General features: G+C 47.6%; 1 protein-coding gene across 2 annotated transcripts in view; it reads right to left on the reverse strand.

Moving 5' to 3' along the window:
• Positions 1-11,488, reverse strand: part of BOC (BOC cell adhesion associated, oncogene regulated) — a 34,842-nt gene extending 23,354 nt beyond the window's left edge. For both annotated transcript variants that reach the window (XM_012652231.1, XM_012652232.1), the window contains exons 1-2: positions 11,376-11,488; positions 10,415-10,693 (exon numbers count right to left, since the gene is read on the reverse strand). In XM_012652231.1, the coding sequence (XP_012507685.1) occupies positions 10,415-10,693; positions 11,376-11,472 (376 nt within the window). In that variant the 5' untranslated portion in view covers positions 11,473-11,488. The remainder of the gene's footprint in view (positions 1-10,414; positions 10,694-11,375) is intronic.
• Between the last annotated feature and the right edge of the window lie 2,787 nt (positions 11,489-14,275).

Consider the following 14,275-nt stretch of genomic DNA (forward strand, 5'->3'; position numbering starts at 1 on the left):
AATTTTGGCTCCCAAGCTCTCTCCTGACAGTCATGGAAACATGGCATAAAATTTCTCAAACATACTTTCTGATGAAAGCAAGGCATGCTCTCTTTTATTTAAATAAAAGAGTTTCCAAGGGGAGGGGTGAAAAAAACTTTTGCAGATGTGAAACACGTTAATTGCTCAATCTTGTCTCTTTCTTTTCCTTCAAATTGAGGTGGGGTTTGCATCCAGATTTGAGCAGTGGGAGATAGCTGAGAATGGAGGAGAGAAGAAAGAGACTGGGGGAGGAGGGCAGAATATCAAAGTGAAGATGGAGGGAGAAGGCTGAGGGTGGGCAGCGGGGGAGAGCAGCACAAAGGGAGGAGTGGGAGAGGAAGAAGGAGAGCGAAGAAAAAGAACCCATTTTGCAATGTCATTAAATGATTTGCAATGAATTGGCCTAAGGCTTCAGAAATTTCTTGGCTTGAACCAATTAAAAATATTTAAAAAAAAAAGACATAAGAGAATGAGAAATGTGATTAATCCTCAAAGACAAATCAAAGATGGGAGCCACGTCTGCATGGGGTCTGGCAGCCAGATGAACACAGGAGATGTCTGTAGACCATCTCGTGCAACTGACTTCAGTGCCGCTGTGAGGTAGGGCTGCTTAGCAGGACTGGGGAGTTTCTTTTGGACCAGATGAAGGAATGAAATAGTTTGAAAAAAGTACACTGAAGAAAGAGAGAAGAAGGAAAAAAAGATTTACTTGCCAGCAACCCACATCACACATATTTCTCTGATCAACCAAATATAAACTACAAACTTAGCAGTGGGAAAATTAATGTGAATCCCAGTGGTCTGGACTCATCAGAGCCAGAGCTGGATGCTGGCACGGCCTTCGGCAGGGCTGGCGGCCGGCACAGGAAGAGAGAGGAGAGAAAATGGAAGCCCAGGAGCTCAGAGGGAGAATGGAGTTGAGTGCTTTGAACTCCAGCTGGGAGGGAGTCCTAAGGCCAGTGGGGTCCACAGTGGTCCCCGCTTTCTTCCCTGTACACCTGGGAACTGCACACTCCCATCAGCAGCGGGGCTACCGATCCCAACCACACACCATCTCCGACACCGCCCCGTGCGGGATCCGTTAGGACACGGAGCCACGTTCATTGGCATCTCCCTTGGAGGTTCCGGAGGTTCCTCCTAACATCTCCATTTCTTTTAAATAGTGTTTTTGTTCTGACATCCATCAATTTTTCTAAATCCTTCTTGAATCTTCAACCTGTTTGTATCCTGAGTTTCTGCTTTATTCTTTCTTATGGACTTCCTGAAAACTTTTAATAGATCAGATTTTGGCGAAGAAATCTTGACATCTTCATTTACTCTCTGCATGCCCTTTTTGGTTTTCTAAACTTCAAATAATTTTTATCGGGGAGTCTTCCTCCTTCAAGACATTCATGGAAGGCCTACTCTGTGCCAGGCCCAGTGGAAAGCTCTGCGGACACAGAGGCACATAGTAACAGTTCCTACCCTGCAGGTGAAGAGGCCCTGGCAGGAGAGGGCTACGGAGCTGAACCCGCATGCTAAGGAAGCTGGGAGGAGGGGACTCTGCTCCAGACTTGGGAAGTGGAGGGGGTCAAGGAAAGATTTCTGGAGAAGATACTTGAGTCTTGAAACTGACAAGGAATTAGTGGCCCAAGTGGGGCAGGACCTTTCTGAGGAAGGGAATGGGAAGGAAGATGTTGCTGGCCAATGGAAGCCACTGCAAAAGCGAGGGGAAAGCGCGAGACGGAAAGTGGGCCTGAGATAGGACGTGAGTGTCCTGCTATTAAGCACAATTCTTCCTATAGAAAAAAAAAAAGCTGTTTCCACCTCAGCAAGTTTTTTTCTTTTGCTTACATTTTTCTCACTATTAAGTGATTTGTCCTTTAATTTAGATGTAAACACTTTGTCCATTTGCAGGACAGACTCATTGTCCTCTGGGTCTCAGGATTATTACCAGATTCCAAAAATGGTTGAAAGCCTGAAAACAAGGTCAAAGTAGAAATCGCTAAGCTCTTCCGCACACCAAAAACAGGGGAGCCAAGGGACATGTTTGCCCTCTTGGTTTTCTCTTTTTCGTTTTAAAGAAACCATCTTGCAAAACGTTCCTCACAGGGGTCCAGCGATTTCAGGCAAGCTAACCAATCCTTCCCTCTTTGGTGCACAAGGCTCCTCAAAGTCCGTTCTGACTCAATGAATCCAACACACTAAATGGCCCTCCCCTTTCCTCTTAGCTCAGAAATGGACCTAGGATTTTATTTAAGCATGTGGCTGTGAGTGCAAAGAATGAATTGAGGAGAGGGGGACATGTTTAGAGTCCTTAAGTGTGTCCTGGTTAGAAGATGCACCACGGGCTTAAGGTTGGTTTGGTAAATAGTCACCTTTCCTAAATACAGCATGAGAACCCTTGCTGACGGGGGCCAAGGTGCACTGAGCAGAGCTTACACTGTGGTGTAAGCTTGCACCCTGCTTGCACCAGGGCTAATAGGATTAGTGCTGCCAATGCCATTTGAAGATTTCACCAGAACATCAGGGGAAATTCTTGTGAGGTGTGAATTTCTGCCTACATCCCATAGAAAACAGAAAGGGTGAATACAACTTTTGCCTAAAGCTATAAGGTATTCCTTATTCATTTCCTATTAAGATATTCAAGTGGCTCTAGCATCTTTTGGGTCTAAACTGTCTTTCAATAATGTTCTTGCCCAACTGGCAAAGTAAAACACATATATGTATAAAACTGAATTTCAAGCTCAAGCTACTTCTCTTTTCCTAACTACATCCCTCCATGGGGAGCTGTCTGCCTGTCTCTCCCAGCAAAGACAGACTCACACTCAGCCCCAGTTTGCAGCTTTGGACATCCTTCCCCTCCTGGGGCAGCTCAGGAAGCCACCTGTGTTTGCTTCCCTCCACCCCCAACTCTTCTTGCTGCCACTCCTTCACCCCAAAGCAAAAGGCTTGCACAGGCTTCCCTGATGCCCAAGCCAACACACAAATGTTTTTCCAATTTGGAGCAAATGGCTCCTTCTTGTTTTGTCAGGGAGTCCCTGGTTGAGGGAACCAGACGCAGGGGGAAGGAAGTGGTGCTGGAGAAAACACTTGAAGGTTTCCTTCCTTCGTCAGAAAATGTACACACTCAAAGGGAAAAGAGATGAGAAACAGCGAGAAATGGGGGGAGCCAGACATAGGATGGAGTAGCAAGAAAAAGACAATCACCTGGTCGCTAGATGAAGAATTCAATTGAGCTCACCGTGGAAATATCTTACTATGGAAATGAAACTCACCGTGGAAGCATCTGCGCCACCCCAGGAGCTGTACTGGACCTAGGTACAAGTATGCAACACTGAGAGCTGAATTTAGTTGTTAAGGTCTGAGAAAGGTATGTGAGGACTCAAAAAATTAAAGATAAAGGTCTCCTTGTACACATTCTTCAAGGCGCAACTCCTGAGTCTTCCTCAATCCCCTGAAATGGAAATGCATCATTGCTGGTCTTGGAGCTCCCAGTAAAATCTGTCTTCGTCTATCAGGCAACTCTTGGGGCTGACTTGCTTTACAGCTAATGTGTGCAAAGTCTACTTTCCGCATTAGACTGAGGGGTCCTCAATGGCCAGGAGCAGGTCTTACTGTGCTGTTAGAAGTTCTAAACACTTCCCAATTCTCAGGACACCAACCTCCAAAACATCCAAATATAGAAGTCAGCACCGGAGAACAGAGGCTTTGCTACTTTTCAAGTGGGACCGTGAACATTGTCTTGTTTTATATAATGGAAATCTTTAGGAATAGAACTCGTTGGTAAATAGATACTAAAGATGAAACTAAACGAAAGAGGCTAGGTGATGAATTGTGGTAAGAAAATATATTCTGGGAAGAAGACTCTAGTGACAGAAATGAAAGATAAATTCTATTTATTGATTGATTGATTGAGTTCTTCCTTGCTTGTTTTTTCTCTTTTCATCCTCTCCACCCCTCCAGTCTACACAGGATTTGACATAGCTTGTAAGAATGTATACTATAAAACATAAGCTTTTAAAATAAAATATCAAGATACAGATTATATATGTATATATATAAATTAAAATTTTAAAAATCAAAATTGGGGAAAATTAGAATTAAGAAATGAAGATCTTCATGAAATTGTCAAAATTGAACTATAATTTTGGCTGAGATGCCTGTGACCAAAGCAATTCCTAACGCTGTGCTCGTGCCGAGGCGAGAGGGCTTCCTGCAACTGCAACCAGTGAAAGCGCCCCTGAGAGGGGCTGGGGCCACAGTCTCTGTGTCTGCATCTTGCAGTGGTGCAGCTCCACCCACACTGAAATCTAAAACACCCAGAGACCCGAGTGGAGCTCACGGCTCCATAAAGGTTAAGGAAAACCACTGGCAATGTGGAAACATCTCAGTATAAAGGGGCCATTAATGATTTCAGGAGCTGGACTTAAGAAGAAATCTAATTCTTCACATTGTCTTTAAAGGGACAAGTTCCTAAACCACCCCAGGCAGAGGGTGCACTTGAGGTGTACCACGGGGGATTGTGGTGGTTACTTTTATGTGTCAACTTCGCTAGACAAAGGTGACCAGTTGTCTGATCAAACACTGGTCTAGATGTTGCTGGCAGGGTATGTTTTAGATGTGATTAATATTTATAATCAGTAGACTTTGGAGTAAAACAGATTATCCGCCATATTGGGGGTGGGCCTCGTTCAATCAGTTGAAGGCATTAAGAGCGAAGACAGGTTCCCAGAGAAGGACAACACAGAAAGTCTGCCTAAGTTTCCTGCCTTTGGACTTAAGACTGCAACATCAACTCTTACCTGAATCTTCAGCCTACACGAGCCAATTCCTTAAATCTCTCTCTGTATAATATATAGTTATACATATATTATCTATACATAATTAAGTATATTATATATATTATTGGTTCTGCTTCTCTGGAGAGCCCTGACTAATACAGGGATAAAGGAAATTAGAAATATTTTAAGAAAGATGTGTCTACCAAGATCCTTAATGGTCTATTCTAGTTCAAGGGCAGAATCTAGATGACCTTAATGAAGTGTCTGATGGGAATGAGAGGTGAGAGGAAAGGAGCAAAAAGAGACACGGCTTCTGTGTGTAGAACTGGCCGTGCTGAGGGCCAGGGTCAGCCCACCCTGCCAGCGCAAGCCAGTGCTGTCTGCATGGGGGAGTGGGCAGCAGTGCGCCCAGAGAAGCACAAACAGGCAGCTCCGTGGGCTACAGTGACAACGCCTGGTGACACCATGGCTGCTCTTGAAGGTGGCTGGAGTTGGGAATCTGGGTTGAAGAACACACGTATACAGGGAGCTAAGAAACTCACAGGAAATGGGTTCATTCCCTCTTTATAGCAAGCCAGTCCTCTCTTGGCTCTGGTTACGACTGGAAGCTCTGCCGTCCCCTGGACTTTCTTCCCAAGGGTTGTTCCCAGAATGGCGTTGGCAGCACGGGGCTGGACATAAGCTCCAGAGCTTCCTGCAAGGAGACGCTCCACAAATGTCTGCTGACCAAACGGGGGCAGGAATAAAGCCTGGAATTTCTAAAATGCTTCCAAAATTCTATGACCACATATTCCCTCATATGAGCCTCGAAACACCCCCATGAGACTGGTGATATAATTATTACTGTGCTCATTTCACAGGTGTGGCAATCTAGAGATTAAGTGACTTGCCCAAAGTCGTGTAACTCTCAAGTGACAGAGCTAAGACTTAAATCCAGTATTAAAAAAACCTTTTTTTTTAGTTTTTTGTTTTTTTCATTAGACCAGTTTGGCTCTTTATTTTATTCATGGGTTAAATTGATTATAGTAACAAAGGGCCCCTGGTCACCTTCTGACCTTTCCTCAAAGTCACAGAGTCGTGGGGATGGCTGCCCAAGGGGACTTCTTCCGTTACTGCCAGCCGCCTCTCCTGCTGATCTCTGGTGCCAGAGAGAGGACCATTCAGGAGTACGTGCCTGGTCTTAGTGCTCAGAGGCCTTTCGGAGGACGGCGGATCTGTTCAAAATTATACCAGCAGCAACTTAAGACTTCACATTAGCCCGAGGACTAAAATTCCCAGGTATAGAATTCTAGGCAACTACCCAGGTACCACCTATTTTATTTCCAACTACAACTGAGACCTAGGGATGATAGGAGAATTGGGAGAATTAAAGAATAGGGAAAAAGTTAAAAATAAAAGATTACGTGGGAGTTTATTTGAACGGAAGATGACTAGAGGTAAGGGATGGAGAACAGTCTCCACGCTGCACGCCAGCTCTGAAGAAGCGGTCGTGACTACTTGCTACGCTGTGCTGAGAGCTGTTCTGAGGCAGAACCGGGGTCCAGTAAGGATGGTATCCACCGGCAGTGTCTGCTGTCGGTTCAGGAGCAGAGTGTGGCGTTCGAGCCATGTAGAGTGGTAGGCCGCCTGGTGTAAAGCTTGCAAAAAGAAAGGGAAAGGGGAGTGCAAGGAAGGAGACCAAAGTCAAAAGCATTTGAAAAAGCAAGAATCAGGCAAGGTGATCTGAAGTGAGGCACTAGCAGAAAGAGAGACTGATCGAAATAAAGTTTAGGTTACACAGGAAGGAAAAAATTCGCCACCCAGGAGAGTGAGATGGGCACCTCCACAGAGCGTGAGGGTGGTCACTATGCACACGGCCAAGACAACCCGGATGGGGGCTGGGGCGGAATGTACAGGTGAGACTCCTCAGGTGACTCTTGACTTCCAGCTCCCTTTTACCTGGAAACCAGGAGCTGATGGCACCAGGCGGGCTAAAGTCCAAGGGGACGCCTCTATCCCCTCAACACTGGAGTAAAAGAGGCTAGACGAGGAAAGTTCTTCTGCTAAAGGGCTCCTTCCCACCCGGGTCCTCGAGTCAGGCCCTAGGCCCCATAGCCTAAAGCTCCGAGTGATCTCTAGGAGTTAGAAGCAGTAAACGGCATCTTGCCAGCGAGGCCAAATAGCGACTGCTTTGTGTGGGGATGAACATAGGAAGGCATGGAGAAGAGGCCAGAGAAAAAGGAAGCCTTAAGTGCCGAGCGTGTGGGGGTGTGCTAGGGTGTGGGTGCATGCGCACTGGCAGGCCGCTGCCCAGCCTTTCCTCTGAATGCAGACCCTGCCTCGGGTAATCCCGTCGACCGCTCAGCCTCCCTCCTACATTAGCCAACCAGCAAAACACAGTCCCCATTCTGCTCAGGAATGCGCTTTCAGAAACTTAATCTAACGGCTGCGGCCCGGCCAAATCCCCCAGTGGCATCAACCCAAAGACAGCACCCCGTTCTCTCGCCTCCCACTCCCCCGCTGCCTTCCCGCCACCCTGTCCGTCTCTTTGCCTCCTCCAAGCTTGGGAGGCCGCAGTTCTACTCCAGCAACTCCCTCTTCTCCATGGCGCAGCCCCCCTGTGCCCGCTCTCTCCATTTCCAGCACTCTCCTTCCTTCTCGTCAGGCCCAAACATTTCACTCCTGATTCATGTCTAAGTGACAAGCCAACAGTTCCTGGCTTTCAAACAAGTCTAGCTCAGCTTCTGCACAAGCCCCTTCTTCTCTCACTGTGCCTTGCTGGGTTGCAACCAAACACTTCCCTTTGTCCCCTCTGCCAACTGCAGATCCCTTCAAGCACCAGAGAAAGAAGCAGCCAGGAATATTTTAAAAATAAAGGCTATAAATTGTCTCTCCTCACACACATACACCTTGAAGCAGAAGGAGGGCTCCAAGATAAATCTTCCACTCTCCACTCTCCCTTCTCCAAACAATAAAAGGTTCAGCCTGGCTCCTAATTAGGCCAAATGAGTGGTTATGGAATTTCTTGAGTCTCCACAGACGCGTGCTGCCCATTTGCAGATGAAATCTCCCTCCTGGGTGAGCAGCAGTTCCCTTCAAGGGCACAAACGTTGCTCAAAGGCGCACCTCATTTGTAATGATGAAAAAACGGAAGCACCCTAATTGCCCAGCAATAGGGAAAGAGTTTGGTACATGATGGTGAAAGCGATGTTCTCGGGCCATTAGTAATTGGGATCATAATCATTGGTGGGGGCTGGGAGGATGGATTAACGCAGAAGGGGCATGAGGCAACGTGCTGGAGGGATGGGTACACAGGTGTACACATATGAAAAAGAATGCATCAGTTGTTCACTTAGGATTGGTACACTTTGTGTACTTTACTATTCATATTTCATACTCAATAAACAGTAAATTATGGTCCTATGGCCAATGGAAAATCCTTATCATACAATATGTTGGGGGAAAAATAAGAATAGAAACTGTATGTTCAGTTTCTCCAATGGCATCATTACAACAATGTAAAACTATAGGTATGGATAAAGACTAGAAGGATGTACTCCAAAAGACAATGGTGTTTCTAGAAGGATGGTGGGCTTAGGGGGTACATTTTCTATATGTTCTAAACTTTCTATAATGCGATTATAATTATAATTTTAAAATATGAAAGTGGAGGTAGGAAGTGCAGCTCTGACCTCAGCCCTTCTTGATGTGACGAGATGACCGTTCCCACCCTCCACCCTCCTCACCCAAGCCTCCCAGCGACCTCCCCACACGCAAGCACAGCTGGAGGTGAGGGCCCAGCACCCAGGCTCCATGGGGACTCCTTCTGCCACAGTGGAGGGCGGCTCCCTGTGTGTGGCTCCAAGATGCAGCCCAGAGGCAGCCTGGCCCCTTTGGGAGGCAGCTGAGGACACACGGCGCCTTCCCCCTGCGGAAAGGGCAGGGCTGCTTGACTGTTTCCCAAGAAAGCAGGAATACTGCCGGCAGCCTCTGCTCCACTCTCCCACGGAGTGAAGCTTCTCCAGAGATCTGGGGACCTGAGGGCAGGGAGAGGCTTTTCTATTTCCCCATCTCTGCTCACTCTCCTCCCAGGACTCACACCTCACTCATCCCGGGCCCCCAGCTGGCTTGGGTAGGACCCAGGATACAGGAACACCAACCTTCTGTAACCACGTCACCCCTGAGAGTGATGACGGTGGTGACGTGGAAGCCCAAAGCAGGGCCTTCAGTGATACGGGGTCACTGCTAAGTCATGAGGGAACAGGCCCTGGAAATCTTCTCAAAGTTTAAAGGCAAATTCCATGAAAGTCTCAACAAGTTTCCCTATTTTCTACACTTCAGGCTGTAGGAAAGGGGCCAAGTTGGAGTCAATTCTTTAAATTTTCTGGCTACAGGCTCAGCATGTAAGAATGGGTATTGGGGCTGACTTCAGTCAAGTCTCACGTTCCCGTATGTATCATGAGTGGAAAATCAGAGATTGTATGTATTGTGCCTGGGACACAGCACACACAAGTGGCAGTCACACACAGAGGTAGTGTGTCTGCTGCCCATGTCCATCTGGCCAAATGCAATGGGGCTTAGTCAGGGAGACCAGCGTGGTGACTAGGAACACCTGTCCTGGACCAGGCTCCTCTTCCAGCCCTGACTGTGTTGAGTCACGTGGCCCCTGCTTTGCTCTGTTGGGTCCTTACAAGACCCACTACTTAAGTAATTTTGTGAAAACTATGCCTCACTTTCACAAGCATAAAAGAAATTAGAGCAGTCACGGGGATAATCTGGCAGGAAGTGCATGAACATGGAATTCACCAGAATTATTCAGTTGGGAGGGACCCTGGAAGCCATTTGGCTCTTGGTTTCCATACGTTGGCCTGAGCACCCGCATTATTTATAATGTAATAATCAGATAAAGTAGAGATCAGAGATAACACTGATTCCATATCACAAATAGAATGTCTACAGATGTGATGATTTTAATAAACTATCTGAGGGCAATAACATAAATAAAAGAATGGCAAAACTGAAAAAAAGAAATGGTAGTATAAAGTCTTGGCATTCTCTTTGACCAAACTGTCACCTAATCTCTTCCTTACTTCTCTTCTCTTTATCCCTTTGTCTTACAATTTCCTTTTCATCACATTCTAGTATTTATATTCCAGGCACCTGGAGTACGCTTGCTCCTCACAGAGACAGGAAGCCAAATCTGGGATGGGCAGGCTCTGTTCAGACTATAAATTGCCCCGGCCAAAGCTCTGACTGTAACCACTGAAGAGAATGGAGCAAGGGGGCGGGGGAGGCGTCTGGGCAGCTGGCACACCGCACCTGAAGCCACGGGGTGACTGAGAAGAAGGGCACGGCATGGCCCAGCCTGGGTCACAGAAACAGTTCAGCCATGTTGAGGGCACTGACCAGTTCCCCTCTCTGTAGACACACTCCAGACATAGCCCCTACTCAGGGAGAGGCTTCCCAGGGCTGCAGGTGTCCCCCACCACTGGGGATCACTAGGCAGCTACTGTTCTCTGATATGAAATTTCAGCAGTTAAAGCCCCTTTGATGGTGAGACTAATGATGGGGGTATGAACGGTGGGGTGAGAGGGGGCTGGGCGAGGGGAGGAGGGACTGCACGGGGGCAGAGAGCAAAGGCGCAGACTCACTGGCTAGTGTCACAGGGGCTGGCACACTGGCCACAGCCCCCGCGGGCATCCGGGCCACACACTGGTAGCGTCCCACGGTGTGGTTGTTGAGGGCAGTGATGACTAGGGTTCCGTGGGTGATGAGGACGCCCAGAGCATCATCTGAGCCATTCAGTTCCTTCCCGTTCAGGCGCCAGGTTACGTTCATCCACGGAGGCTCCACCACACAGCCCAGGATCACAGTTCCTCCGAGCTTCTGCACAGTGGACGCGGGCTGCACGGTGACCTGAGGGACCTCGTCTGGAGGAAGAACAGGGATGCAGCAATGAAATGACCCCCCTAAAAACCAACATCGCCTTTTCAGAAGCATAGCACTCAGGCAGTCTTTCAGAGTCAGGCACCAGAGGAGTTGATCTTTCTCTGAGTAACTCTACTGTCTTGTCCATGTCCCAACCTGTCTTTGTCCCCAGGCACATGTGGAGCAGTAGTGTGTTGTAAAGACCAGAGACCAGACTTTGCAGTTGGGCACACCTGGGTCTGATCCCACTGCCTCTACTGCTGAGCCATATGACTCTAGCCTTGTGAAGCCTCAGTTTCCTCATCTGGAAAAGAGGCTAATAATGTAATACTTGTCTCAGCGTTTTTGTGAGGCTTACAAACAATGCCTGTAAATTGCCTGCCATGACTTCATATGATAAGCGCACAATAAAAGGCAACTGTTATTACTACTTTTTCTCCTCCTCCAGAATATCTTTGAAATGAGTAAAATACCAAAATGTAACCAATATAATGTTGTTGTGATCACTTCTCATCTGGTATTCGTATGTCCCTGAAGGCCAGTGGGAATGAAGTATTCCCTGAATCCAGGAAGAGGGAGGCCTTTTTAAAGAGTTAAGGTAGAGTGCTCAATGCTTCCATTTGACGTTAGGGGCAAAGTGTTCTTCCCCGAGGGGCGGCTGAGAAAGGGAAGGAAAGAACTCACTCAAGTCAGCAAAGCAGCCTGCGGTGGTTAAGAGGAGACAAGCCAGGGTGACCCCAGGCGTCCCTCCTCTCTGTGTCCTCATCAGCCCACGCAGCATGGTGTGTCACAGAGGGTCCAAAGCCAACGTCCCATAAGCCGTCAGGGTCACTCAAAGAGATACTGCAGTTCCCTGTGACACTGCTGTGAGAGAGAAAAGGAGAGAAATGACCACGGTGAGGGTGCCTGTGATGTCCCTGTCACAGCCACAGGCCCAGCTTTTGTCCCTCGCTCCCTGCCGGCACATTCAAAGTGGAGACCAGGTCGTGCTGCCGGAAGACAAGAACACTCTCATGCCATTTCTCATCTAAAAGAAGCTTCTCCTAAGTTGCCCCCTAGAGCTCCTTCCCTTGAGCTAGAAGGCGATTCTGTTAGGATAAGAATGCCTGAGCCCTGCCCAGTGGACCAACAGCACCAAGGACAGGGGAGCACAGGATGTAGAGAAGCTGAGACCTACAGCCACGTCCAGGGCGCGGGGCAGTGTTATTCTTACCATTACAGGAGGCCAGCTGTCCACAGCCACACGGCTAGTGCAGACGACTGTGGGACGCGCTGTTGTGCGTGAAATGCATGCTGACTGCTCCCTGCGGAGGACGCTACTAATCGATGAATCCTGACGTCTCAGGGACTCATGAAAGCTCTCCTGCTTTGATTTTCTCAGCCCCGCTCTACACCTATCCCTGTGAACTCCCTTTTATTCCTGGAATCAGCCTGCTCTCCTCAGCTTGTCTGCAACCTCAACTCCCGCAACCACACACAGCTGGAAGTCCCACGTCTGCCAAGGACCCCCACTTTCTCAGGGCACACAGCCTTGTTTCAGCTTTGCTTGCTGCCTTCCACTTCTCTCTGCCCCTGGTGCTGGAATTCTAGACTTTTCCTTCTCTACAGAACCTGTGCTCTTGACAACTGCCCAGGTTGCATCTCCACCCAGAACAACATTCCTCTGGGGCTTCAGACCACACTGTCCTTCCAGCCCCCTGACGACACATCTCAGCTATCACCCACCCTCTTACCTCAAGCCTAGAACGTGAGCTTCTCCCCTTCCGCAGCATTATTCCTTTTGCCTCCCTAAAGCTGTGGTCCTTAAAAGATTCATCAAAATCACATAGGCAAGCATGTATTCTAACACACACACACACACACTTCCGGCATAGCCAAAACCAAGATTTTCTTCTATGCATTTCACCGATGGGTTTACAGAACCTTAGCAAATAAGGAAGGCGTATCAACACCCTTGTGAGGCAGGGTGGCATTAGAGTGAGTTCAGGTAACATTTAAGACAACCTTCCAATGATCTGAACAGTAGACCATGCACATGGGGCAATATTAATAGTATATTTCCAGGAGTGTGACATACATTCAAAATGTTAGTTCTTCTAGACCAATTTATCTAACCAGAGACTCTCTTGAACATTTGTAGTCACCATTGAAAAATCAGGGAAGTAGTTAAGCTTCTCAGCTGAGAAATGTGTTGTGTTCTCCAGTCCCTGGAGTTCTGGCTGTCTGCACAGTTTGTTGTAAGAGATGGTCTTGGGCCTTTCAACCTCCAATGCTCCTGACATAGGGGACTCTTGCTCTGTTCTAGGAAGTGCCTGGCATTTGCCCAAACCTTTCCCTTCCCCAAGGCCCTGTGGCCCTCTGGCTTTCTGCCCGGCAGCTGAGGGAGGCAAGAGGCCCACATCTGCTTTGCCCAACGAGCACCCTTCCAAACCAGATCTAGGATGCCAGCCCCCACACTGATGTTCAAAACGTTTCCAAGAAAGAGTTCTTGCCCCTTAATTTTTATTTCCTCTCTTTGCTTCATGATTTTGACATCAGAGGACCTATAAGACTCTTCGACTGCTCTGGGAAAGGACAAGGGGACATTTTCTAAAAGGTGTTTGAAAGACAATTTTTAAAGAAACTTTTCAAAAGTTCTTTCCTGGTAAGTTAAAATAATTTCCTGTTAGTGTAGACAGAGCTTTTGTTCTTTTTCACACAATCCAGTGAATCAAAGGGCCACGTTATTACCAAAGTGCAATTCGTGAAAGCTGCAAAGGCTGTGAGTAGCGCTGGGAAAGGCAGTGGTGGAGGGAGGGAGGGGGTGCCTGCTGCTACCCCAGGTGGTACCTGCTAAGCTCTTGGCACGAGGTGTCTCCTCCAATGTTCACATCAACCCTGCAAAGCGGGGACTAATACCCTCATTTTACAGGTGAGGCAACTGAGTTCCAGAGGTTAAGTAACTTGCCCGAGATCATGTATCTCTAGACCTGATTGAAACCCAGGTTGGGCTGATTCCAAAGCTCTGTGCGTTTAACCACAATAGTAGCCTTTTCCCATTTTTTTCCTCTCAGGGTTCTGTACCCAGTGGGTGTTTAACAAACAGTGTTGGAATAAGGGTGATATAGAACAGTGAGGAATTTTAACAGTGATTTCTAGAGGAAAAGTTTGTACCAAAGATCAAGCTTTTAGTGTCCTCCCAATTTTCCAGATACTTGCTTTAATTCTCTAATCTACTTTTCCCCAGTGAGATAATGTATTTATATAGGATACTGTATGAGTTCCCAATTATGGGATTTTATGGAACTCGCTTGTTAATGGCATGCCCCAGTTTCCCCAGCTCCTTAAGGAGACTGATAGCAAGTGTTCCCTCCATGCCTCAAGGAAGGCAGGCAGGCAGGAAGGCAAGAAAGGAAGGAAGAAAGGGAGGGAGGGAGGGAGACAGAAAATGAATACAAAGTAATAAAGGGCAAAAAGAGAACAAGCAGACAAAGAGGGATGGGAGGGCTGTTTCTTATGAGTACAGGGTGGCTGCAGAGGTGTTTGGGTTGTAAAATCCGCAAAGGTTTTACTGAGGAAATTCAGCCCAGACCCCCTCCTGCTTA

The sequence above is a fragment of the Propithecus coquereli genome, unplaced genomic scaffold (genome assembly GCF_000956105.1).
Source record: "Propithecus coquereli isolate 6110/MARCELLA unplaced genomic scaffold, Pcoq_1.0 Scaffold386, whole genome shotgun sequence".
NCBI lineage: Eukaryota > Metazoa > Chordata > Mammalia > Primates > Indriidae > Propithecus > Propithecus coquereli.